Below are 27708 nucleotides of genomic sequence, written 5' to 3'. Positions count from 1 at the left end.
TGTGTCTCCTTCCTATACATTCTGCTCAGTATTGTGTTTCCTTCCTATACATTCTCCTCAGTATTGTCTCCTTCCTATACATTCTCCTCAGTATTGTGTTTCCTTCCTATACATTCTCCTCAGTATTGTCTCCTTCCTATACATTCTCCTCAGTATTGTGTCTCCTTCCTATAATCTCCTCAGTATTGTGTCTCCTTCCTATACATTCTCCTCAGTATTGTCTCCTTCCTATACATTCTCCTCAGTATTGTGTCTCCTTCCTATAAATTCTCCTCAGTATTGTGTCTCCTTCCTATACATTCTCCTCAGTATTGTGTCTCCTTCCTATAAATTCTCCTCAGTATTGTGTCTCCTTCCTATAATCTCCTCAGTATTGTGTCTCCTTCCTATACATTCTCCTCAGTATTGTGTTTCCTTCCTATACATTCTCCTCAGTATTGTCTCCTTCCTATACATTCTCCTCAGTATTGTGTCTCCTTCCTATACATTCCCCTCAGTATTGTCTCCTTCCTATACATTCTCCTCAGTATTGGGTCTCCTTCCTATACATTCTCCTCAGTATTGTGTCTCCTTCCTATACATTCTCCTCAGTATTGTCTCCTTCCTATAATCTCCTCAGTATTGTGTCTCCTTCCTATACATTCTCCTCAGTATTGTGTCTCCTTCCTATAATCTCCTCAGGATTGTGTCTCCTTCCTATAATCTCCTCAGTATTGTGTCTCCTTCCTATACATTCTCCTCAGTATTGTCTCCTTCCTATACATTCTCCTCAGTATTGTCTCCTTCCTATACATTCTCCTCAGTATTGTCTCCTTCCTATACATTCTGCTCAGTATTGTGTCTCCTTCCTATACATTCTGCTCAGTATTGTGTCTCCTTCCTATACATTCTCCTCAGTATTGTGTCTCCTTCCTATAAATTCTCCTCAGTATTGTCTCCTTCCTATACATTCTCCTCAGTATTGTGTCTCCTTCCTATACATTCTGCTCAGTATTGTGTCTCCTTCCTATACATTCTCCTCAGTATTGTGTCTCCTTCCTATAAATTCTCCTCAGTATTGTCTCCTTCCTATACATTCTCCTCAGTATTGTCTCCTTCCTATACATTCTGCTCAGTATTGTCTCCTTCCTATACATTCTCCTCAGTATTGTCTCCTTCCTATACATTCTCCTCAGTATTGTGTCTCCTTCCTATAAATTCTCCTCAGTATTGTGTCTCCTTCCTATACATTCTCCTCAGTATTGTGTCTCCTTCCTATACATTCTCCTCAGTATTGTCTCCTTCCTATACATTCTCCTCAGTATTGTGTCTCCTTCCTATAATCTCCTCAGTATTGTGTCTCCTTCCTATACATTCTCCTCAGTATTGTCTCCTTCCTATACATTCTCCTCAGTATTGTGTTTCCTTCCTATACATTCTCCTCAGTATTGTCTCCTTCCTATACATTCTCCTCAGTATTGTGTCTCCTTCCTATACATTCTCCTCAGTATTGTGTCTCCTTCCTATACATTCTCCTCAGTATTGTGTCTCCTTCCTATACATTCTCCTCAGTATTGTGTCTCCTTCCTATACATTCTCCTCAGTATTGTGTCTCCTTCCTATACATTCTCCTCAGTATTGTCTCCTTCCTATACATTCTCCTCAGTATTGTGTCTCCTTCCTATACATTCTCCTCAGTATTGTGTCTCCTTCCTATACATTCTCCTCAGTATTGTGTCTCCTTCCTATACATTCTCCTCAGTATTGTCTCCTTCCTATACATTCTCCTCAGTATTGGGTCTCCTTCCTATACATTCTCCTCAGTATTGTGTCTCCTTCCTATACATTCCCCTCAGTATTGTGTCTCCTTCCTATACATTCTCCTCAGTATTGTGTCTCCTTCCTATACATTCTCCTCAGTATTGTGTCTCCTTCCTATACATTCTCCTCAGTATTGTGTCTCCTTCCTATACATTCTCCTCAGTATTGTGTCTCCTTCCTATACATTCTCCTCAGTATTGTCTCCTTCCTATACATTCTCCTCAGTATTGGGTCTCCTTCCTATACATTCTCCTCAGTATTGTGTCTCCTTCCTATACATTCTCCTCAGTATTGTGTCTCCTTCCTATACATTCTCCTCAGTATTGTGTTTCCTTCCTATACATTCTCCTCAGTATTGTGTCTCCTTCCTATATATTCTCCTCAGTATTGTGTCTCCTTCCTATACATTCTCCTCAGTATTGTGTCTCCTTCCTATACATTCTCCCCAGTATTGTGTCTCATTCCTATACATTCTCCTCAGTATTGTCTCCTTCCTATAAATTCTCCTCAGTATTGTGTCTCCTTCCTATACATTCTCCTCAGTATTGTCTCCTTCCTATACATTCTCCTCAGTATTGTGTCTCCTTCCTATACATTCTCCTCAGTATTGTCTCCTTCCTATACATTCCCCTCAGTATTGTGTCTCCTTCCTATACATTCTCCTCAGTATTGTGTCTCCTTCCTATACATTCTGCTCAGTATTGTCTCCTTCCTATACATTCTCCTCAGTATTGTCTCCTTCCTATACATTCTCCTCAGTATTGTATCTTCTTCCTATACATTCTCCTCAGTATTGTCTCCTTTCTATACATGTTCTCCTCAGTATTGTGTCTTCTTCCTATACATTCTCCTCAGTATTGTCTCCTTCCTATACATTCTCCTCAGTATTGTATCTTCTTCCTATACATTCTCCTCAGTATTGTCTCCTTCCTATACATTCTCCTCAGTATTGTGTCTTCTTCCTATACATTCTCCTCAGTATTGTGTCTCCTTCCTATACATTCTCCTCAGTATTGTGTCTTCTTCCTATACATTCTCCTCAGTATTGTCTCCTTCCTATACATTCTCCTCAGTATTGTATCTTCTTCCTATACATTCTCCTCAGTATTGTCTCCTTCCTATACATTCTCCTCAGTATTGTGTCTTCTTCCTATACATTCTCCTCAGTATTGTCTCCTTCCTATACATTCTCCTCAGTATTGTGTCTCCTTCCTATACATTCTCCTCAGTATTGTGTCTCCTTCCTATACATTCTCCTCAGTATTGTGTCTCCTTCCTATAATCTCCTCAGTATTGTGTCTCCTTCCTATACATTCTCTTCAGTATTGTGTCTCCTTCCTATAATCTCCTCAGTATTGTGTCTCCTTCCTATACATTCTCCTCAGTATTGTCTCCTTCCTATACATTCTCCTCAGTATTGGGTCTTCTTCCTATACATTCTCCTCAGTATTGTGTCTCCTTCCTATACATTCCCCTCAGTATTGTCTCCTTCCTATACATTCTCCTCAGTATTGTGTCTTCTTCCTATACATTCTCCTCAGTATTGTGTCTTCTTCCTATACATTCTCCTCAGTATTGTGTCTCCTTCCTATACATTCTCCTCAGTATTGTGTCTTCTTCCTATACATTCCCCTCAGTATTGTCTCCTTCCTATACATTCTCCTCAGTATTGTCTCCTTCCTATACATTCTCCTCAGTATTGTGTCTTCTTCCTATACATTCCCCTCAGTATTGTCTCCTTCCTATACATTCCCCTCAGTATTGTCTCCTTCCTATACATTCTCCTCAGTATTGTCTCCTTCCTATACATTCCCCTCAGTATTGTGTCTCCTTCCTATACATTCTCCTCAGTATTGTCTCCTTCCTATACATTCCCCTCAGTATTGTGTCTCCTTCCTATACATTCTCCTCAGTATTGTCTCCTTCCTATACATTCCCCTCAGTATTGTGTCTCCTTCCTATACATTCTCCTCAGTATTGTGTCTCCTTCCTATACATTCTCCTCAGTATTATCTCCTTCCTATACATTCTCCTCAGTATTGTGTCTCCTTCCTATACATTCTCCTCAGTATTGTCTCCTTCCTATACATTCCCCTCAGTATTGTGTCTCCTTCCTATACATTCTCCTCAGTATTGTGTCTCCTTCCTATACATTCTGCTCAGTATTGTCTCCTTCCTATACATTCTCCTCAGTATTGTCTCCTTCCCATACATTCTCCTCAGTATTGTGTCTTCTTCCTATACATTCCCCTCAGTATTGTGTCTCCTTCCTATACATTCTCCTCAGTATTGTTTCCTTCCTATACATTCTCCTCAGTATTGTCTCCTTCCTATACATTCCCCTCAGTATTGTGTCTCCTTCCTATACATTCTCCTCAGTATTGTGCTTCCTTCCTATACATTCTCCTCAGTATTGTCTCCTTCCTATACATTCCCCTCAGTATTGTGTCTCCTTCCTATACATTCTCCTCAGTATTGTGTCTCCTTCCTATACATTCTCCTCAGTATTGTGTCTCCTTCCTATACATTCTCCTCAGTATTGTGTCTCCTTCCTATACATTCTCCTCAGTATTGTGTCTCCTTCCTATACATTCCCCTCAGTATTGTGTCTCCTTCCTATACATTCTCCTCAGTATTGTGTCTCCTTCCTATACATTCTCCTCAGTATTGTCTCCTTCCTATACATTCTCCTCAGTATTGTGTCTTCTTCCTATACATTCCCCTCAGTATTGTCTCCTTCCTATACATTCTCCTCAGTATTGTCTCCTTCCTATACATTCTCCTCAGTATTGTGTCTTCTTCCTATACATTCCCCTCAGTATTGTCTCCTTCCTATACATTCCCCTCAGTATTGTCTCCTTCCTATACATTCTCCTCAGTATTGTCTCCTTCCTATACATTCCCCTCAGTATTGTGTCTCCTTCCTATACATTCTCCTCAGTATTGTCTCCTTCCTATACATTCCCCTCAGTATTGTGTCTCCTTCCTATACATTCTCCTCAGTATTGTCTCCTTCCTATACATTCCCCTCAGTATTGTGTCTCCTTCCTATACATTCTCCTCAGTATTGTGTCTCCTTCCTATACATTCTCCTCAGTATTGTCTCCTTCCTATACATTCTCCTCAGTATTGTGTCTCCTTCCTATACATTCTCCTCAGTATTGTCTCCTTCCTATACATTCCCCTCAGTATTGTGTCTCCTTCCTATACATTCTCCTCAGTATTGTGTCTCCTTCCTATACATTCTGCTCAGTATTGTCTCCTTCCTATACATTCTCCTCAGTATTGTCTCCTTCCTATACATTCCCCTCAGTATTGTGTCTCCTTCCTATACATTCTCCTCAGTATTGTGTTTCCTTCCTATACATTCTCCTCAGTATTGTCTCCTTCCTATACATTCCCCTCAGTATTGTGTCTCCTTCCTATACATTCTCCTCAGTATTGTGCTTCCTTCCTATACATTCTCCTCAGTATTGTCTCCTTCCTATACATTCCCCTCAGTATTGTGTCTCCTTCCTATACATTCTCCTCAGTATTGTGTCTCCTTCCTATACATTCTCCTCAGTATTGTGTCTCCTTCCTATACATTCTCCTCAGTATTGTGTCTCCTTCCTATACATTCTCCTCAGTATTGTGTCTCCTTCCTATACATTCCCCTCAGTATTGTGTCTCCTTCCTATACATTCTCCTCAGTATTGTGTCTCCTTCCTATACATTCTCCTCAGTATTGTGTCTCCTTCCTATACATTCTCCTCAGTATTGTCTCCTTCCTATACATTCTCCTCAGTATTGTCTCCTTCCTATACATTCTCCTCAGTATTGTGTCTCCTTCCTATACATTCCCCTCAGTATTGTCTCCTTCCTATACATTCTCCTCAGTATTGTGTCTCCTTCCTATACATTCTCCTCAGTATTGTGTCTCTTTCCTATACATTCTCCTCACTATTGTGTCTCCTTCCTATACATTCTCCTCAGTATTGTGTCTCCTTCCTATACATTCTCCTCAGTATTGTGTCTCCTTCCTATACATTCTCCTCAGTATTGTCTCCTTCCTATACATTCCCCTCAGTATTGTCTCCTTCCTATACATTCTCCTCAGTATTGTGTCTCCTTCCTATACATTCTCCTCAGTATTGGGTCTCCTTCCTATACATTCTCCTCAGTATTGGGTCTCCTTCCTATACATTCTCCTCAGTATTGTCTCCTTCCTATACTTTTTCCTCAGTATTGTGTCTCCTTCCTATACATTCTCCTCAGTATTGTGTCTCCTTCCTATACATTCTCCTCAGTATTGTGTCTTCTTCCTATACATTCTACTCAGTATTGTCTCCTTCCTATACATTCTCCTCAGTATTGTCTCCTTCCTATACATTCTCCTCAGTATTGTGTCTTCTTCCTATACATTCTCCTCAGTATTGTGTCTCCTTCCTATACATTCTCCTCAGTATTGTCTCCTTCCTATATATTCCCCTCAGTATTGTCTCCTTCCTATACATTCTCCTCAGTATTGTGTCTCCTTCCTATACATTCTCCTCAGTATTGTCTCTTTCCTATACATTCTCCTCAGTATTGTGTCTCCTTCCTATACATTCTCCTCAGTATTGGGTCTCCTTCCTATACATTCTCCTCAGTATTGTGTCTCCTTCCTATACATTCTCCTCAGTATTGTCTCTTTCCTATACATTCTCCTCACTATTGTGTCTCCTTCCTATACATTCTCCTCACTATTGTGTCTCCTTCCTATACATTCCCCTCAGTATTGTCTCCTTCCTATACATTCTCCTCAGTATTGGGTCTCCTTCCTATACATTCTCCTCAGTATTGTGTCTCCTTCCTATACATTCTCCTCAGTATTGGGTCTCCTTCCTATACATTCTCCTCAGTATTGGGTCTCCTTCCTATACATTCTCCTCAGTATTGTCTCCTTCCTATACTTTTTCCTCAGTATTGTGTCTCCTTCCTATACATTCTCCTCAGTATTGTGTCTCCTTCCTATACATTCTCCTCAGTATTGTGTCTTCTTCCTATACATTCTACTCAGTATTGTCTCCTTCCTATACATTCTCCTCAGTATTGTCTCCTTTCTATACATTCTCCTCAGTATTGTGTCTCCTTCCTATACATTCTCCTCAGTATTGTGTCTTCTTCCTATACATTCTCCTCAGTATTGTCTCCTTCCTATATATTCCCCTCAGTATTGTCTCCTTCCTATACATTCTCCTCAGTATTGTGTCTTCTTCCTATACATTCTCCTCAGTATTGTCTCCTTCCTATACATTCTCCTCAGTATTGTCTCCTTCCTATACATTCTCCTCAGTATTGTGTCTCCTTCCTATACATTCTCCTCAGTATTGTGTCTCCTTCCTATACATTCTACTCAGTATTGTGTCTCCTTCCTATACATTCTCCTCAGTATTGTGTCTCCTTCCTATACATTCTCCTCAGTATTGTCTCCTTCCTATACATTCTCCTCAGTATTGTCTCCTTCCTATACATTCTCCTCAGTATTGTGTCTTCTTCCTATACATTCTCCTCAGTATTGTGTCTTCTTCCTATACATTCTCCTCAGTATTGTGTCTCCTTCCTATACATTCCCCTCAGTATTGTCTCCTTCCTATACATTCTCCTCAGTATTGTGTCTCCTTCCTATACATTCTCCTCAGTATTGTGTCTCCTTCCTATACATTCTCCTCAGTATTGTGTCTCCTTCCTATACATTCTCCTCAGTATTGTGTCTTCATCCTATACATTCTCCTCAGTATTGTGTCTTCTTCCTATACATTCTCCTCAGTATTGTGTCTCCTTCCTATACATTCTCCTCAGTATTGTGTCTCCTTCCTATACATTCTCCTCAGTATTGTGTCTTCTTCCTATACATTCTCCTCAGTATTGTGTCTTCTTCCTATACATTCTCCTCAGTATTGTGTCTTCTTCCTATACATTCTCCTCAGTATTGTGTCTTCTTCCTATACATTCTCCTCAGTATTGTGTCTTCTTCCTATACATTCTCCTCAGCATTGTGTCTCCTTCCTATAATCTCCTCAGTATTGTGTCTCCTTCCTATACATTCTCCTCAGTATTGTCTCCTTCCTATAATCTCCTCACTATTGTGTCTCCTTCCTATACATTCTCCACAATATTACGCTGTGTATGTGGAGATTTTCAGTCATACAAACCTTCAGAACAGTGAACTTCGTTATTTTATCCCTAATAATTGCAGACACAACGTGTACACATAGGTGTCGCTGCTTCTGGACGAGAACCTGAAAAATGCAGCCATACAGGTATATGAATAAACTCGTCCCCATAATTCACTAATAATGTAGCGCCCCGTGCGGTCAGGCTCGGTATAGCACAGGACACACATGACTCCTCTCAGCCCTGTACCTGTCACCGCCGCACACAGCTCTGGCCATAACTGACCGCTTACTAAACGTTTTTCCCGCGCTGCACTTCACCCAATCACATAACGCATTTTAAATCAGCTGACCGACATGCAATACCACATGACATTTGACACAGCACGTCGGCCATGTCTATACACCCTTTCAAGAGGCTCGGCTCTGTATATTTATTGAGAGCTAATAGAGTCAGCATTGATCTTTGTGGAGTTCCCCGGGGCGCCATTTTGCCTGAGACCAAATATATAAAAGGATCGAATAGGTTTTTGTCTCAGGCAAGATGGCGCCGCTCGTTCGTGGACGTTGACGGTTTCGCGCGACCTCTTGAGTTCGTAGCGTGTTCCGTTCCTAGTGCTGCGAGTGGGCGTGGTTTGTCTTTAGCCACAGAGGGCGCGATCTCTATGTAGTGCTAGCAAGATGGGCGTGGCCTGTTTGTAATTCCGTCAGCAGGGGCGTGGCCTGGTCCTGGACGCGGGAAGTTCGTAGTGTTGAGGATCGTGAGTATTCCCAGTGATCAGGTGACTGAACCTATAATAACAAGCTTCCAGCTGTTGTAAAACTACAACTCCCAGCATGCCCGGACAGCCTTTGGCTGTCCGGGTATGCTGGGAGTTGTAGTTTTGCAACAGCTGGAGGCACCCTGTTTTGTCTTAATCACTTATTATTACTTCCTGTAACTTTCTTACATTCATGTATTTGCAGATTCCGGTTATTTCCTCCTAGATGGCGCCGATCCCCATCCGTCACATCGTGTCCTTCAGCTCACAGGTGCGCGGCCGCCCCCAGGGGGCACCATCGCTCCTTTACCTATTCTCCATCTATCTACGCTTATCCTTCACATCTCAGTGTGTGTAATGCTGCTGTCAGCCACCAGATGGCAGCACAATCACCTTCTTGCTTTACAGCCTGCTGTGAGAGCCTGTCTATATTTGTAGACAGGTGTAGTACTGGCTGTTGTCCTCCAGGTGTCACTAGCGTTCTACAATGTTGTACTTAGTTGTCTATGTTTCTGTCCCAGGACCCGAAGCACCCGGCAGAGAACCTTCTGATGGAGAGCGCCCCCCGGCCGTGGCTCAGCTGTCCCCGGGAGCGCAGCCGGCAGCTCAGGGCGGAGTTGCAGTTGGAGCGTGCCTGTCGTATCGCCTACATTGATATAGGTAGAGGGGTAGGGGCGGAGCAGGCCATGTTGTATCTTATTGGGGGAGATGTTATTCAGTTTTGTGTCCTCCCCCCGTGTACAGGGAACAGTGGTTCGGCCTTCCTGCAGATCGACGTGGGCCGCTCCACCTGGGCCCCGGATAAAACGTTCACCACACTGCTCCCCATGACCACCATGATGTCACCGACAGATGCCAGGGCCATGAGGAACACCAGGAGAGTCCGGATGTTTAAGGAAGGTAAGGGCTAATAGATAGGAAACCAGCAGAATAGGGAGTGCAGCTCTGGAGGTGAATGGAGTGAACTGCACTATTCTGCTATTACATCATGTCTTATCCTCCTGTCACTTCCAGAGCTCCACTCACTATTCTGCTGTTACATCATGTTTTATCCTCCGGAGCTGCACTCACTATTCTGTTGTTGCATCATTTCTTATCCTCCAGTCACCTCCAGAGCTGCACTCACTATTCTGTTGTTGCATCATTTCTTATCCTCCAGTCACCTCCAGAGCTGCACTCACTATTCTGTTGTTGCATCATGTCTTATCCTCCAGTCACCTCCAGAGCTGCACTCACTATTCTGTTGTTGCATCATGTCTTATCCTCCAGAGCTGCACTCACTATTCTGCTGTTACCTCATGTCTTTTTCTCCAGAGCTGCACTCACTATTCTGTTGTTGCATCATGTCTTAACGTCCAGTCACCTCCAGAGCAGCACTCACTATTCTGTTGTTGCATCATTTCTTATCCTCCAGTCACCTCCAGAGCTGCACTCACTATTCTGTTGTTGCATCATTTCTTATCCTCCAGAGCAGCACTCACTATTCTGCTATTACATTATGTCTTATCCTTCAGTCCTCTTCAGAGCTGCATATAATATTCTGAAGTTCATCATATCTTAGGCATGATTTAACAGCAGAATAGTGAGTGCAGCTCTGGAAGTGACTGAAGCATAAGATATAATGTAACAGCAGGATAGTGACTGCAGCTCTAGAGGTGACTGGTGGATAAGACATGATGTAACAGCAGAATAGTGAGTGCAGCTCTGGAGGTGACTAGAGGATAAGACATGATGTGACTTCAGACTAGTGAGTGCAGCTCTGGAGGTGACTGAAGGATAAGACATGATGTAACAGCAGAATAGTGAGTGCAGCTCTGGAGGATAAGACATGATGGAACATCAGGATAGTGAGTGCAGCTCTACAGGTGACTGCAGGATAAGACATGATGTAATAGCAGAATAGTGAGTGCAGCTCTACAGGTGACTGGAGGATAAGACATGATGTAACAGCAGAATAGTGAGTGCAGCTCTGGAGGATAAGACATGATGTAACAGCAGAATAGTGAGTGCAGCTCTGGAGGATAAGACATGATTTAACAGCAGAATAGTGAGTGCAGCTCTTGAGGTAACTGGAGGATAAGACATGATGTGACAGCAGAAAAGTGAGTGCAGCTCTGGTGGTGACTGGAGGATAAGACATGATGTAACAGCAGAATAGTGAGTGCAGCTCCGGAGGTGACTGGAGGATAAGACATGATGTAACAGCAGAATAGTGAGTGCAGCTCTGGAGGTGACTGGAGGATAAAACATGATGTGACAGCAGAAAAGTGAGTGCAGCTCTGGAGGTGACTGGAGGATAAGACATGATGTAACAGCAGAATAGTGAGTGCAGCTCCGGAGGTGACTGGAGGATAAGACATGATGTAACAGCAGAATAGTGAGTGCAGCTCCGGAGATGACTGGAGGATAAGACATGATGTAACAGCAGAATAGTGAGTGCAGCTCTGGAGAATAAGACATGATGTAACAGCAGAATAGTGAGTGCAGCTCTGGAGAATAAGACATGATGTAACAGCAGAATAGTGAGTGCAGCTCCGGAGGTGACTGGAGGATAAGACATAATATCAGAGTAGTAATGAAGTCCAGTATATGATTATGCTCTTACAGAGATCTCTCCCCCGCAGGAGACTTCTTACAGGAGGCGGCCATGGAGCAGTGGGATCGGCTGCGGGTCACGTGCGGTCAGCCCTTCAATAAGCAGGAGCAGTTCGGCCTGTCCTTCATCCGAATCCGATCCGCGCTGAACGAGGAGGATGATCAGCGAGGCCCGCCTCCTCAGGTCAGCTCCGCTCCCCCCATCACATCTCTAATGGCGTCAGATCATCCTTCACTCATCACATGGTGGGACTACAACTCCCAGCATTACCTGTTCTCCATAGATTTATAGCCATGAAGGGCCGGTCGGTGACTACAGTAGACAGACATGGACTGGACGTCTTGTTCCATGTAGATCAGTGTTTCACAACTAGGGCGCCTCCAGCTGTTGCAAAACTACAACTCCCAGCATGCCCGGACAGCCAACGGCTGTCCGGGCATGCTGGGAGTTGTAGTTTTGCAACAGCTGGAGGCGCCCTGGATGGGAAACACTGATGTAGATTCTTCTCCCCCCTGATCCAGTGAGTTTCGGGGCAGAGGACCCCCTCAGTTGTGTGTATCCGAGCTGTATCACATCGTTTCTCTGTCTCTTACAGGACACAATCTCCTCTCTCCACCCCAGAGAAGAGTCCACAGAGGACCCGGAGTCCTGGTAAGGACCACACACTCTCACCACAGCTTATATAAAGCTCAGCTCCTCCCCCATGCTTTATACTGCAGCTCAGCTACATGTGCTCACAGCCATAAGGCTAAGTTTTTTTATCTTATTTTTGTGGCGTTTTTTGCATTTGAGTGGAAATTGCATTTTTGGACCCTTTTGGCGTTTTTATTTTATTTTTTTTATTTTTATTTTTTTGTTCCCAAAATTTGTTTGGTACCAATAAAAAATAAAAGGATGAAGTAGTGATGGCCAAAAAATGTATTTAACGAAATTTATAATTTTTTTATAACTAAATTTTGATAAATTTTTAATAAAGTGTGTGTGTGTCACCTTTTTTTTTTTTTCTCTATTTTTTTACATTTTTTAGGTAATACTGCTACTCCCTGCATGGAACATACTGCAGGTAGTAGTACCTGTGCTAATAGACATGTCGCCCCGGGTGTCACTCCTGACACGCGACTCGATCGTCCATACTATAGCAGGGATGCGGAGTGCCTCTATACAGCGCTCTCATCTTTGCACTATACTCCGGCCGGTGATGTGAATAGAACATCACTCATTCATATTTTCCGCCCAGAGTGGGGATTGGCCGGATGGTTGCAGCCAATCACAGCTCTGAGGGAAATATGAATGAGTGATGTTCTATTCACATCACCGGCCGGAGTACAGTGCAGAGATGCGAGCGCAGTATACAGCCGCTCCGCATCTCTGCAATAGATAGGACGATCGCATCGGGTGTCAGGAGTGTGTGATGTGATCTTTCTTTCCTTAAAGGGGTATTCCAGGAAAAAACTTATTGAGATAGATTATATATATATATATCTCAACTGGCTCCAGAAAGTTAAACAGATTTGTAAATGACTTCTATTAAAAAATCTTAAACCTTTCAGTACTTATGAGCTTCTGAAGTTAAGGTTGTTCTTTTCTGTCTAAATCCTCTCTGATGACACCTGTCTCGGGAAACACCCAGTTTAGAAGAGGTTTTCTATGGGGATTTGCTTCTAAACTGGGCGTTTCCCGAGACACGTGTCATCAGAGAGGACTTAAGACAGAAAAGAACAACCTTATCTTCAGAAGCTCATAAGTACTGAAAGGATTAAGATTTTTTAATAGAAGTCATTTACAAATCTGTTTAACTTTCTGGAGCCAGTTGATATATAGAAAAAAGTTTTTTTTCCCCCTGGAATACCCCTTTTAACTGCAGGTACTACTACTCCCAACCATGCAGGTACTACTACTCCCAACCAACTCCATGCTGGGAGCTGTAGTACTTGCATTAAAAGACAGATCGCAGCGAGTGTCACTTCTGACACCTGTTGCGATCTGTCTATTAATGCAGGTACTACAGCTCCCAGCATTGGAAGTAGTAGTACCAGCAGTTAAGGACAGATCACAGTGGATTTCACTCCTGACACCCGCTGTGATCCTCCTGTATATTGTATAGATGCGGCCCCTCTTCTATGGTCCCCCTGCTCTGCAGTATATATACACCTATTCATATTTCACACAGAGAGTTGTGATTGGCTGGGCCAATCTGGCCAATCACAGCTCTGCTGGAAATATGAATAGGTGTATATATACATCAGTACAGGGGACCATAGAAGAGCGGCCGCCCACATCTATTCATTATACAGGAGAATCTCAACGGGCTATCTATTAGTACAGGTACTACTGCTCCTATCATGGAACAATGTGTTCCATGCTGGGAGTAGTAGTACTACCTAAAAAAGTGAAAAACACACAAACACTACATTTCTCTATCAGCTCCATTGGGGACACAGACCATGGGTATATGCTGCTGTCTCTAGGAGGCTTGACATTATGGCAACAAGAAAAGTCGGCTCCTCCCAGCAGGGTATACCCGCCCACAGGCACCTGAGGTAATCAGTTTTAGCTTAGTGTCTAAGGAGGTGGACATGGTCTGGAGTTCTCTCCAGACCAGGTCTTATGTTTTATTATTTTCCTAGATTTAGGGATGTTAGTTTTTTATTATTCCGTTTTTTCTTTCCTGTTTTCAGGTGGGGACTCAGGAACTGCAGCTCACTGTTTCCCCATTGCGATTGAGGGGGCACAGACATCGCGTTATGTACTGTTAACCACCTCTCGCCAACGGTCAGTGCCTGGGGTTGTACCTCATGGGTCCGGGTCCCCCTACCTCCCTGCTCGCCTCGCTCGCACATGGTAGCCCGGCATGATGCAGGTGACAAAAGCTGGCTGAAGGAGGACTTCATAGGAAGACTTCAGGAGGTAAGTTCTTCTTCCTGAGGTAAGTATTTTTCCCCCTTTTTTCCTCAGGTGCGGATTTCACGTCCCGCCACAACCAAAGCGTTCCTCTCTCTTGGTCGGTGTTTGCCCTACCGTTATCTGTTTATTGGTCGGGCTTTTCCCTACCTTATCTGTTTCCTCCCCTTCCTCTCTTTTCAGGGTCCCGAGGAAACTCACAGCAGAGGGCGTTCCCGCCATTCTCGTGGCCCAGACTGGCCCCGGCAGGCGTGGTACGTTGTCATGGTCAAGCTCCTGAACGACTTACCGCTGCACCTTCCCTATTGTCCAGACCTCCTATATCAGGTCTCCTGGGTCACCCCTATTTACTGTCTCTGCTTTTGACGGCGTGGCGGTTGAGACAGCGGTTCATAGGACTCGCGGTTGCTCTTCCCAAGTGGTTCGCACCAGGCTGAGGACTCACAAGCCTTCCTCTGCAAAGATTTACCACCATACCTGGCGGTGTGAGACTCAGCCTTTTTTCTCCGATCGTGGTTGGCTTTCAGCTCCCTTAGGGGTCAAAGGTTCGGCCGTTTCCATTCTTTTTCAATGTTCTCTGGCGTTCAATTATAATGTCCAAATCTAGTTCAGGGAGTGGCACAAGCTGCCCCTCGTTATCAGTCTCCTTTTTTCCCTTGGGACTTGCACTTGGTCTTAGATGCCCTGCAATGCACCCCTTTTGAACCTCTCAGGGACATTTCTCTTCGCTTCCTTCCCCCGGAAGGTGGTGTTCCTTATTACTCTTCCCTCTGTTAGGAGGGTGTCAGAGCTGGCAGCTCTCTCCTGCCGTTCTCCCTTCCTGGTGGTATACCAGGACAAGTTGTTTTGTTTTCCGTCCAGGTCCGTTCTTCGTACCTGATATGGTTTTGACTTTTTCATCTCAATGAGGACATCATCCTACCGTCCTTTTGTCTGGCCCCTTCTCATCCCTGGAAGCGTTTGTTCCACTACCTGTTGTGGTCGTCGGACAGGACAACCATTTCGGGAGCTTACCGCGGCAAGAGGAAGATCCCGCCCTTCAGGGTTTTGGTTCATTCCACCCGTTTTTCGGGGCATCCTGGGCCCTCCGGTACGTGGCTTCGCAGTTCTGTACGGCGTCCACGTGGTAGTCTTTGCACTCTTTCTCAAGGTGCTACCAGATTCATACCTTAGCATCAGCTGATGCTACTCTGGGTCGTAAGACGTTGCAGGCGGCGGTGGTCCAACCGTCCACCCGTCTGATTCCTTACCCACCCAAGGGACGGCTTTGGTACGTCCCACGGTCTGTGTCCCCCAATAGAGCCGATAGAGAAAAGGCGATTTTTTTTATGCTTACTGTAAAATCTTTCTCGAAGGATCCATTGGGGGACACAGCTCCCACCCTTTTTTTGGTGTTCCTAGTTCAGTTATCTGTCTGAGGGTGGGTTCAGTTGCCTTTTCTTCTCCTATTGTTCTGGGACTAAAACTGATTAGCTCAGGTGCCTGTGGGTAGGTATACCCTGCTGGGAGGAGCCAACTTTTCTTGTTGCCATAGTGTCAAGCCTCCTAGAGACAGCAGCATATACCCATGGTCTTTGTCCCCCAATGGATCCTTCGAGAAAGAGATTTTACGGTAAGCATAAAAATCTCCTTTTTTTTATTCTTGTGAGCTACATTTCTAGGTTCCCGCCCACATAAATTGATCCCTGTTTTAAAAATGTTGTTATAAAAAAGATACATTTCATTAGATACAATTTTTTCCTTCACTACTGTACTTTTATTTTTTTATTTTTTTTAAATGGTACCCTACGAAATTTTATTAAAAAAGGTATCTACCTTACATTTTTTGGATCGCTAAAGTCCAAAAAAGAATAAAAATCGCCTGGAGAAACGTCAAAGTTAAAACCCACATGTCGTTTTTCTTGGTGTTTTTTCACTCCCATAGTCTTCTATGGGAGAAAAACGCCACGATTTCAGGGGAAAAAACGTCATTGGCTCAACATGCTGCAACTTTGCAAAACCGCCAAGGAGCAAAAAAGAGTGAAAAACGCCAAAAGGATAAAAAAAATGCCAGACTGAAAAATGGCAAGTGGAAAAATGTTTATGTGATTTCTCATTGATTTACAGATAACATCTGTCCGCAGCGGTTTTTGGCCGAAAAAATACCGTACGGCAGAATTGGCGTTTTACTTGGCGTTTTTACCAAAAAAAAACAAGTAGAAACTTGGCCTAATCCATGTTATTTCAGCCTAGTATTCTTGACTATTGTAACTGGGGAGGTCGTTTGCGATCCACCTCTTGTCTGAGCTCCTCTATTATTTACACTGCAGCTTCTTTCTAGAAAGTAGTCACATGACGACATGGCCCACCCTGTGTCTCTTCCCCCCCCCCCCCCCCCACGTCTCTTGTATTCATCCATTAGGCAGCACATCAAGAAGAAACTGAGAGAAACGTTCCAGACAACGTCCTCCCCTCCCCCGGCCTGTATGAGCCGCTCCGCCCGCATGCTCCAACTAACCACCGCCAAATCCCAGAAGCTCAGCCGGCCAATCACAGCGCCTCGGAGCCCACCCATCCCGCTGCAGAGGGAAGACAACTGCGGCCATCAAGAAGAGAGCCCTAGGTCATCTGGTGGGTACACGACCACTTAATTATGTCTTCTCTATTCTATATGGCTCCATCACCGTAGTTTACACGCCTCTGATCCAACCACAGGTTCTTGCCCTGAGACCCTTACAGGGAGGCTCCGCCCCTCACAGAAAGAACATGTGACCCCAAGTGCCCGTCGAAGGGTTAAAATGGTGGAGACCCAGAGAAGGTAGGACAACTCCTGAGACCCCACGATGTATTCAGGAAGGAGATCAGTGACTGTAACACCCAGAATGCATCATGTCTGTCATACTGTATAATCCATGTCCTCAGTCACTGACTAAGATTATCCTCCATTCACCTCCAGAGCTGCACTCACTATTCTGCTGTTACATCACGTCTTATCCTCCAGAGCTGCACTCACTATTCTGCTGTTACATCACGTCTTATCCTCCAGAGCTGCACTCACTATTCTGCTGTTACATCACGTCTTATCCTCCAGAGCTGCACTCACTATTCTTCTAGTACATCATGGCTTTTTCTCCGGAGCTGCACTCACTGTTCTTTAGTCTTCCTGTTAGCTCATCCCTCTGCTGGTCCAGTCTTCTGCAGTATTGATAAGTTATCTGGATCACCGAGTACTGTACAGTAGTTTAGAGATCACTACTCTGGTGCAGGACTGTACAGTAGTTTAGAGATCACTACTCTGGTGCAGCACTGTACAGTAGTCTTGTGTAGAGATCACTACTCTGGTGCAGTACTGTACAGTAGTCCTGTGTAGAGATCACTACTCTGGTGCAGTACTGTACAGTAGTCCTGTGTAGAGATCACTACTCTGGTGCAGCACTGTACAGTAGTCCTGTGTAGAGATCACTACTCTGGTGCAGTACTGTACAGTAGTCCTGTGTAGAGATCACTACTCTGGTGCAGGACTGTACAGTAGTCTTGTGTAGAGATCACTACTCTGGTGCAGCACTGTACAATAGTTTAGAGATCACTACTCTGGTGCAGTACTGTACAGTAGTTTAGAGATCACTACTCTGGTGCAGTACTGTACAGTAGTTTAGAGATCACTACTCTGGTGCAGTACTGTACAGTAGTCTTGTGTAGAGATCACTACTCTGGTGCAGTACTGTACAGTAGTCCTGTGTAGAGATCACTACTCTGGTGCAGGACTGTACAGTAGTCTTGTGTAGAGATCACTACTCTGGTGCAGTACTGTACAGTAGTCTTGTGTATAAATCACTACTCTGGTGCAGTACTGTACAGTAGTCTTGTGTAGAAATCACTACTCTGGTGCAGCGCTGTACAGTAGTCCTGTGTAGAGATCACTACTCTGGTGCAGCACTGTACAGTAGTCTTGTGTAGAGATCACTACTCTGGTGCAGTACTGTACAGTAGTCCTGTGTAGAGATCACTACTCTGGTGCAGGACTGTACAGTAGTCTTGTGTAGAGATCACTACTCTGGTGCAGTACTGTACAGTAGTTTAGAGATCACTACTCTGGTGCAGCACTGTACAGTAGTCTTGTGTAGAGATCACTACTCTGGTGCAGCACTGTACAATAGTTTAGAGATCACTACTCTGGTGCAGTACTGTACAGTAGTTTAGAGATCACTACTCTGGTGCAGTACTGTACAGTAGTTTAGAGATCACTACTCTGGTGCAGTACTGTACAGTAGTCCTGTGTAGAGATCACTACTCTGGTGCAGGACTGTACAGTAGTCTTGTGTAGAGATCACTACTCTGGTGCAGTACTGTACAGTAGTCTTGTGTAGAAATCACTACTCTGGTGCAGTACTGTACAGTAGTCTTGTGTAGAAATCACTACTCTGGTGCAGGACTGTACAGTAGTTTAGAGATCACTACTCTGGTGCAGCACTGTACAGTAGTCCTGTGTAGAGATCACTACTCTGGTGCAGCACTGTACAGTAGTCCTGTGTAGAGATCACTACTCTGGTGCAGTACTGTACAGTAGTCCTGTGTAGAGATCACTACTCTGGTGCAGCACTGTACAGTAGTCTTGTGTAGAGATCACTACTCTGGTGCAGGACTGTACAGTAGTTTAGAGATCACTACTCTGGTGCAGCACTGTACAGTAGTCCTGTGTAGAGATCACTACTCTGGTGCAGTACTGTACAGTAGTCCTGTGTAGAGATCACTACTCTGGTGCAGTACTGTACAGTAGTCCTGTGTAGAGATCACTACTCTGGTGCAGTACTGTACAGTAGTCCTGTGTAGAGATCACTACTCTGGTGCAGGACTGTACAGTAGTCTTGTGTAGAGATCACTACTCTGGTGCAGGACTGTACAGTAGTCTTGTGTAGAGATCACTACTCTGGTGCAGTACTGTACAGTAGTTTAGAGATCACTACTCTGGTGCAGCACTGTACAGTAGTCTTGTGTAGAGATCACTACTCTGGTGCAGCACTGTACAATAGTTTAGAGATCACTACTCTGGTGCAGTACTATACAGTAGTTTAGAGATCACTACTCTGGTGCAGTACTGTACAGTAGTTTAGAGATCACTACTCTGGTGCAGTACTGTACAGTAGTCTTGTGTAGAGATCACTACTCTGGTGCAGTACTGTACAGTAGTCCTGTGTAGAGATCACTACTCTGGTGCAGGACTGTACAGTAGTCTTGTGTAGAGATCACTACTCTGGTGCAGGACTGTACAGTAGTCTTGTGTAGAGATCACTACTCTGGTGCAGCACTGTACAGTAGTCTTGTGTAGAGATCACTACTCTGGTGCAGGACTGTACAGTAGTCTTGTGTAGAGATCACTACTCTGGTGCAGTACTGTACAGTAGTTTAGAGATCACTACTCTGGTGCAGCACTGTACAGTAGTCCTGTGTAGAGATCACTACTCTGGTGCAGTACTGTACAGTAGTCCTGTGTAGAGATCACTACTCTGGTGCAGTACTGTACAGTAGTCCTGTGTAGAGATCACTACTCTGGTGCAGTACTGTACAGTAGTCCTGTGTAGAGATCACTACTCTGGTGCAGTACTGTACAGTAGTCCTGTGTAGAGATCACTACTCTGGTGCAGCACTGTACAGTAGTTTAGAGATCACTACTCTGGTGCAGTACTGTACAGTAGTCCTGTGTAGAGATCACTACTCTGGTGCAGGACTGTACAGTAGTCTTGTGTAGAGATCACTACTCTGGTGCAGCACTGTACAGTAGTCTTGTGTAGAGATCACTACTCTGGTGCAGCACTGTACAGTAGTCTTGTGTAGAGATCACTACTCTGGTGCAGCACTGTACAGTAGTCTTGTGTAGAGATCACTACTCTGGTGCAGCACTGTACAGTAGTCTTGTGTAGAGATCACTACTCTGGTGCAGGACTGTACAGTAGTCCTGTGTAGAGATCACTACTCTGGTGCAGGACTGTACAGTAGTCTTGTGTAGAGATCACTACTCTGGTGCAGCACTGTACAATAGTTTAGAGATCACTACTCTGGTGCAGTACTGTACAGTAGTTTAGAGATCACTACTCTGGTGCAGTACTGTACAGTAGTTTAGAGATCACTACTCTGGTGCAGTACTGTACAGTAGTCTTGTGTAGAGATCACTACTCTGGTGCAGTACTGTACAGTAGTCCTGTGTAGAGATCACTACTCTGGTGCAGGACTGTACAGTAGTCTTGTGTAGAGATCACTACTCTGGTGCAGTACTGTACAGTAGTCTTGTGTAGAAATCACTACTCTGGTGCAGTACTGTACAGTAGTCTTGTGTAGAAATCACTACTCTGGTGCAGCGCTGTACAGTAGTCCTGTGTAGAGATCACTACTCTGGTGCAGTACTGTACAGTAGTCTTGTGTAGAGATCACTACTCTGGTGCAGTACTGTACAGTAGTCCTGTGTAGAGATCACTACTCTGGTGCAGCACTGTACAGTAGTCTTGTGTAGAGATCACTACTCTGGTGCAGTACTGTACAGTAGTCCTGTGTAGAGATCACTACTCTGGTGCAGGACTGTACAGTAGTCTTGTGTAGAGATCACTACTCTGGTGCAGTACTGTACAGTAGTTTAGAGATCACTACTCTGGTGCAGTACTGTACAGTAGTTTAGAGATCACTACTCTGGTGCAGCACTGTACTGACTATACTGTATATAATATCATCTTATACTGACTATACTGTATATAACATCTTATACTGACATATACAGTATAGTCAGTATTAGATATTATATACAGTATAGTCAGTATAAGATGTTATATACAGTATAGTCAGTATAAGATGATATTATATACAGTATAGTCAGTATAAGATGATATTATATACAGTATAGTCAGTATAAGATGTTATATACAGTATAGTCAGTATAAGATATTATATACAGTATAGTCAGTATAAGATGATATTATATACAGTATAGTCAGTATAAGATGATATTATATACAGTATAGTCAGTATAAGATGATATTATATACAGTATAGTCAGTATAAGATGTTATTATATACAGTATAGTCAGTATAAGATGTTATATACAGTATAGTCAGTATAAGATGATATTATATACAGTATAGTCAGTATAAGATGTTATATACAGTATAGTCAGTATAAGATGATATTATATACATTATAGTCAGTATAAGATGATATTATATACAGTATAGTCCGTATAAGATGATATTATATACAGTATAGTCAGTATAAGATGATATATACAGTATAGTCAGTATAAGATGTTATATACAGTATAGTCAGTATAAGATGATATATACAGTATAGTCAGTATAAGATGTTATATACAGTATAGTCAGTATAAGATGATATATACAGTATAGTCAGTATAAGATATTATATACAGTATAGTCAGTATAAGATGATATTATATACAGTATAGTCAGTATAAGATATTATATACAGTATAGTCAGTATAAGATGATATTATATACAGTATAGTCAGTATAAGATGTTATATACAGTATAGTCAGTATAAGATGATATTATATACATTATAGTCAGTATAAGATGATATTATATACAGTATAGTCAGTATAAGATGATATTATATACAGTATAGTCAGTATAAGATGTTATATACAGTATAGTCAGTATAAGATGTTATTATATACAGTATAGTCAGTATAAGATGATGTTATATACAGTATAGTCAGTATAAGATGATATTATATACAGTATAGTCAGTATAAGATGTTATATACAGTATAGTCAGTATAAGATGTTATTATATACAGTATAGTCAGTATAAGATGTTATTATATACAGTATAGTCAGTATAAGATGATATTATATACAGTATAGTCAGTATAAGATGTTATATACAGTATAGTCAGTATTAGATATTATATACAGTATAGTCAGTATAAGATGTTATATACAGTATAGTCAGTATAAGATGATATTATATACAGTATAGTCAGTATAAGATGATATTATATACAGTATAGTCAGTATAAGATGTTATATACAGTATAGTCAGTATAAGATATTATATACAGTATAGTCAGTATAAGATGATATTATATACAGTATAGTCAGTATAAGATGATATTATATACAGTATAGTCAGTATAAGATGATATTATATACAGTATAGTCAGTATAAGATGTTATTATATACAGTATAGTCAGTATAAGATATTATATACAGTATAGTCAGTATAAGATGATATTATATACAGTATAGTCAGTATAAGATGTTATATACAGTATAGTCAGTATAAGATGATATTATATACATTATAGTCAGTATAAGATGATATTATATACAGTATAGTCAGTATAAGATGATATTATATACAGTATAGTCAGTATAAGATGATATATACAGTATAGTCAGTATAAGATGATATTATATACAGTATAGTCAGTATAAGATGATATTATATACAGTATAGTCAGTATAAGATGTTATATACAGTATAGTCAGTATAAGATGTTATTATATACAGTATAGTCAGTATAAGATGATGTTATATACAGTATAGTCAGTATAAGATGATATTATATACAGTATAGTCAGTATAAGATGTTATATACAGTATAGTCAGTATAAGATGTTATTATATACAGTATAGTCAGTATAAGATGTTATTATATACAGTATAGTCAGTATAAGATGATATTATATACAGTATAGTCAGTATAAGATGTTATATACAGTATAGTCAGTATAAGATGATATTATATACAGTATAGTCAGTATAAGATGTTATTATATACAGTATAGTCAGTATAAGATGATATTATATACAGTATAGTCAGTATAAGATGATATTATATACAGTATAGTCAGTATAAGATGATATTATATACAGTATAGTCAGTATAAGATATTATATACAGTATAGTCAGTATAAGATGTTATATACAGTATAGTCAGTATAAGATGTTATATACAGTATAGTCAGTATAAGATGATATTATATACAGTATAGTCAGTATAAGATGATATTATATACAGTATAGTCAGTATAAGATATTATATACAGTATAGTCAGTATAAGATGTTATATACAGTATAGTCAGTATAAGATATTATATACAGTATAGTCAGTATAAGATGTTATATACAGTATAGTCAGTATAAGATATTATATACAGTATAGTCAGTATAAGATGATATTATATACAGTATAGTCAGTATAAGATGATATTATATACAGTATAGTCAGTATAAGATGTTATATACAGTATAGTCAGTATAAGATATTATATACAGTATAGTCAGTATAAGATGTTATATACAGTATAGTCAGTATAAGATGATATTATATACAGTATAGTCAGTATAAGATATTATATACAGTATAGTCAGTATAAGATATTATATACAGTATAGTCAGTATAAGATGTTATATACAGTATAGTCAGTATAAGATGATATTATATACAGTATAGTCAGTATAAGATGTTATATACAGTATAGTCAGTATAAGATGTTATATACAGTATAGTCAGTATAAGATATTATATACAGTATAGTCAGTATAAGATGTTATATACAGTATAGTCAGTATAAGATATTATATACAGTATAGTCAGTATAAGATGTTATATACAGTATAGTCAGTATAAGATGATATTATATACAGTATAGTCAGTATAAGATGATATTATATACAGTATAGTCAGTATAAGATGTTATATACAGTATAGTCAGTATAAGATGATATTATATACAGTATAGTCAGTATAAGATGTTATTATATACAGTAAAGTCAGTATAAGATGTTATATACAGTATAGTCAGTATAAGATGATATATACAGTATAGTCAGTATAAGATGTTATTATATACAGTATAGTCAGTATAAGATGATATTATATACAGTATAGTCAGTATAAGATGTTATATACAGTATAGTCAGTATAAGATGATATTATATACAGTATAGTCAGTATAAGATGTTATATACAGTATAGTCAGTATAAGATGATATTATATACATTATAGTCAGTATAAGATGTTATTATATACAGTATAGTCAGTATAAGATGATATTATATACAGTATAGTCAGTATAAGATGTTATTATATACAGTATAGTCAGTATAAGATGATAACATCTTATACTGACTATACTGTATATAACATCTTATACTGACTATACTGTATATAATATCATCTTATACTGACTATACTGTATATATCATCTTATACTGACTATACTGTATATAATATCATCTTATACTGACTATACTGTATATAATATCATCTTATACTGACTATACTGTATATAACATCTTATACTGACTATACTGTATATAACATCTTATACTGACTATACTGTATATAATATCATCTTATACTGACTATACTGTATATAATAACATCTTATACTGACTATACTGTATATAATATCTTATACTGACTATACTGTATATAATATCATCTTATACTGACTATACTGTATATAATATCATCTTATACTGACTATAATGTATATAATATCTTATACTGACTATACTGTATATAATATCATCTTATAGTGACTATACTGTATATAACATCATCTTATACTGACTATAATGTATATAATATCATCTTATACTGACTATACTGTATATAACATCTTATACTGACTATACTGTATATAACATCATCTTATACTGACTATACTGTATATAATATCATCTTATACTGACTATACTGTATATAACATCTTATACTGACTATACTGTATATAATATCATCTTATACTGACTATACTGTATATAATATCTTATACTGACTATACTGTATATAACATCTTATACTGACTATACTGTATATATCATCTTATACTGACTATACTGTATATATCATCTTATACTGACTATACTGTATATAATATCATCTTATACTGACTATACTGTATATAATATCATCTTATACTGACTATACTGTATATAATATCATCTTATACTGACTATACTGTATATATCATCTTATACTGACTATACTGTATATAACATCTTATACTGACTATACTGTATATATCATCTTATACTGACTATACTGTATATAACATCTTATACTGACTATACTGTATATAACATCTTATACTGACTATACTGTATATATCATCTTATACTGACTATACTGTATATAATATCATCTTATACTGACTATACTGTATATAATATCATCTTATACTGACTATACTGTATATAACATCTTATACTGACTATACTGTATATAATAACATCTTATACTGACTATACTGTATATAACATCTTATACTGACTATACTGTATATAATAACATCTTATACTGACTATACTGTATATAATATCATCTTATACTGACTATACTGTATATAACATCTTATACTGACTATACTGTATATAATAACATCTTATACTGACTATACTGTATATAACATCTTATACTGACTATACTGTATATAATAACATCTTATACTGACTATACTGTATATAACATCTTATACTGACTATACTGTATATAATATCATCTTATACTGACTATACTGTATATATCATCTTATACTGACTATACTGTATATAATATCATCTTATACTGACTATTCTGTATATAATATCATCTTATACTGACTATACTGTATATAATATCATCTTATACTGACTATACTGTATATAATATCATCTTATACTGACTATTCTGTATATAATATCATCTTATACTGACTATACTGTATATAATATCATCTTATACTGACTATACTGTATATAACATCTTATACTGACTATACTGTATATAATATCATCTTATACTGACTATACTGTATATATCATCTTATACTGACTATACTGTATATAATATCATCTTATACTGACTATACTGTATATAACATCTTATACTGACTATACTGTATATAACATCTTATACTGACTATACTGTATATAATATCTTATACTGACTATACTGTATATAATATCATCTTATACTGACTATACTGTATATAATATCATCTTATACTGACTATACTGTATATAACATCTTATACTGACTATACTGTATATAACATCTTATACTGACTATACTGTATATAACATCTTATACTGACTATACTGTATATAATATCATCTTATACTGACTATACTGTATATAATAACATCTTATACTGACTATACTGTATATAATAACATCTTATAGTGACTATACTGTATATAACATCTTATACTGACTATACTGTATATATCATCTTATACTGACTATAATGTATATAATATCATCTTATACTGACTATACTGTATATAATATCATCTTATACTGACTATACTGTATATAACATCTTATACTGACTATACTGTATATAACATCTTATACTGACTATACTGTATATAATATCATCTTATACTGACTATACTGTATATATCATCTTATACTGACTATACTGTATATAATATCTTATACTGACTATACTGTATATTACATCTTATACTGACTATACTGTATATAATATCATCTTATACTGACTATACTGTATATTACATCTTATACTGACTATACTGTATATAATATCATCTTATACTGACTATACTGTATATAATATCATCTTATACTGACTATACTGTATATAACATCTTATACTGACTATACTGTATATAATATCATCTTATACTGACTATACTGTATATAATATCATCTTATACTGACTATACTGTATATAACATCTTATACTGACTATACTGTATATAATATCATCTTATACTGACTATACTGTATATAATATCATCTTATACTGACTATACTGTATATAATATCATCTTATACTGACTATACTGTATATAATATCATCTTATACTGACTATACTGTATATAACATCTTATACTGACTATACTGTATATATCATCTTATACTGACTATACTGTATATAACATCTTATACTGACTATACTGTATATAATATCATCTTATACTGACTATACTGTATATAATATCATCTTATACTGACTATACTGTATATAATATCATCTTATACTGACTATACTGTATATAATATCATCTTATACTGACTATACTGTATATAACATCTTATACTGACTATAATGTATATAATATCATCTTATACTGACTATAATGTATATAATATCATCTTATACTGACTATACTGTATATAACATCTTATACTGACTATACTGTATATATCATCTTATACTGACTATACTGTATATAACATCTTATACTGACTATACTGTATATATCATCTTATACTGACTATACTGTATATAATATCATCTTATACTGACTATACTGTATATAATAACATCTTATACTGACTATACTGTATATAATAACATCTTATACTGACTATACTGTATATAATATCATCTTATACTGACTATACTGTATATAACATCTTATACTGACTATACTGTATATAATATCATCTTATACTGACTATACTGTATATAATAACATCTTATACTGACTATACTGTATATAATAACATCTTATACTGACTATACTGTATATAATAACATCTTATACTGACTATA

At 39.1% G+C, this 27708-nt stretch overlaps 1 protein-coding gene across 5 annotated transcripts in view; it reads left to right on the top strand.

Annotated features, from left to right (window-relative positions):
• The first annotated feature begins 7975 nt into the window (after positions 1-7975).
• XNDC1N (XRCC1 N-terminal domain containing 1, N-terminal like) overlaps positions 7976-27708 on the top strand; it is a 30085-nt gene continuing 10352 nt past the window's right edge. The window contains exons 1-8 of one of the 5 annotated variants that reach the window (XM_056561052.1): positions 7976-8084; positions 8904-8969; positions 9220-9358; positions 9443-9598; positions 11323-11477; positions 11890-11945; positions 16597-16805; positions 16890-16992. In XM_056561052.1, the coding sequence (XP_056417027.1) occupies positions 8925-8969; positions 9220-9358; positions 9443-9598; positions 11323-11477; positions 11890-11945; positions 16597-16805; positions 16890-16992 (863 nt within the window). In that variant the 5' untranslated portion in view covers positions 7976-8084; positions 8904-8924. Of the gene's footprint in view, positions 8085-8399; positions 8720-8903; positions 8970-9219; positions 9359-9442; positions 9599-11322; positions 11478-11889; positions 11946-16596; positions 16806-16889; positions 16993-27708 lie in introns of those variants that run through there. The other 4 variants (XM_056561054.1, XM_056561053.1, XM_056561050.1 and 1 more) reach the window with 4 other exon arrangements.

This window comes from Hyla sarda, chromosome 2 (assembly GCF_029499605.1).
Source record: "Hyla sarda isolate aHylSar1 chromosome 2, aHylSar1.hap1, whole genome shotgun sequence".
NCBI classification, from domain to species: domain Eukaryota; kingdom Metazoa; phylum Chordata; class Amphibia; order Anura; family Hylidae; genus Hyla; species Hyla sarda.
The sequence above is the reverse complement of the archived record's forward strand: the minus strand, read 5'-3'. Positions and strand labels throughout refer to the sequence as shown.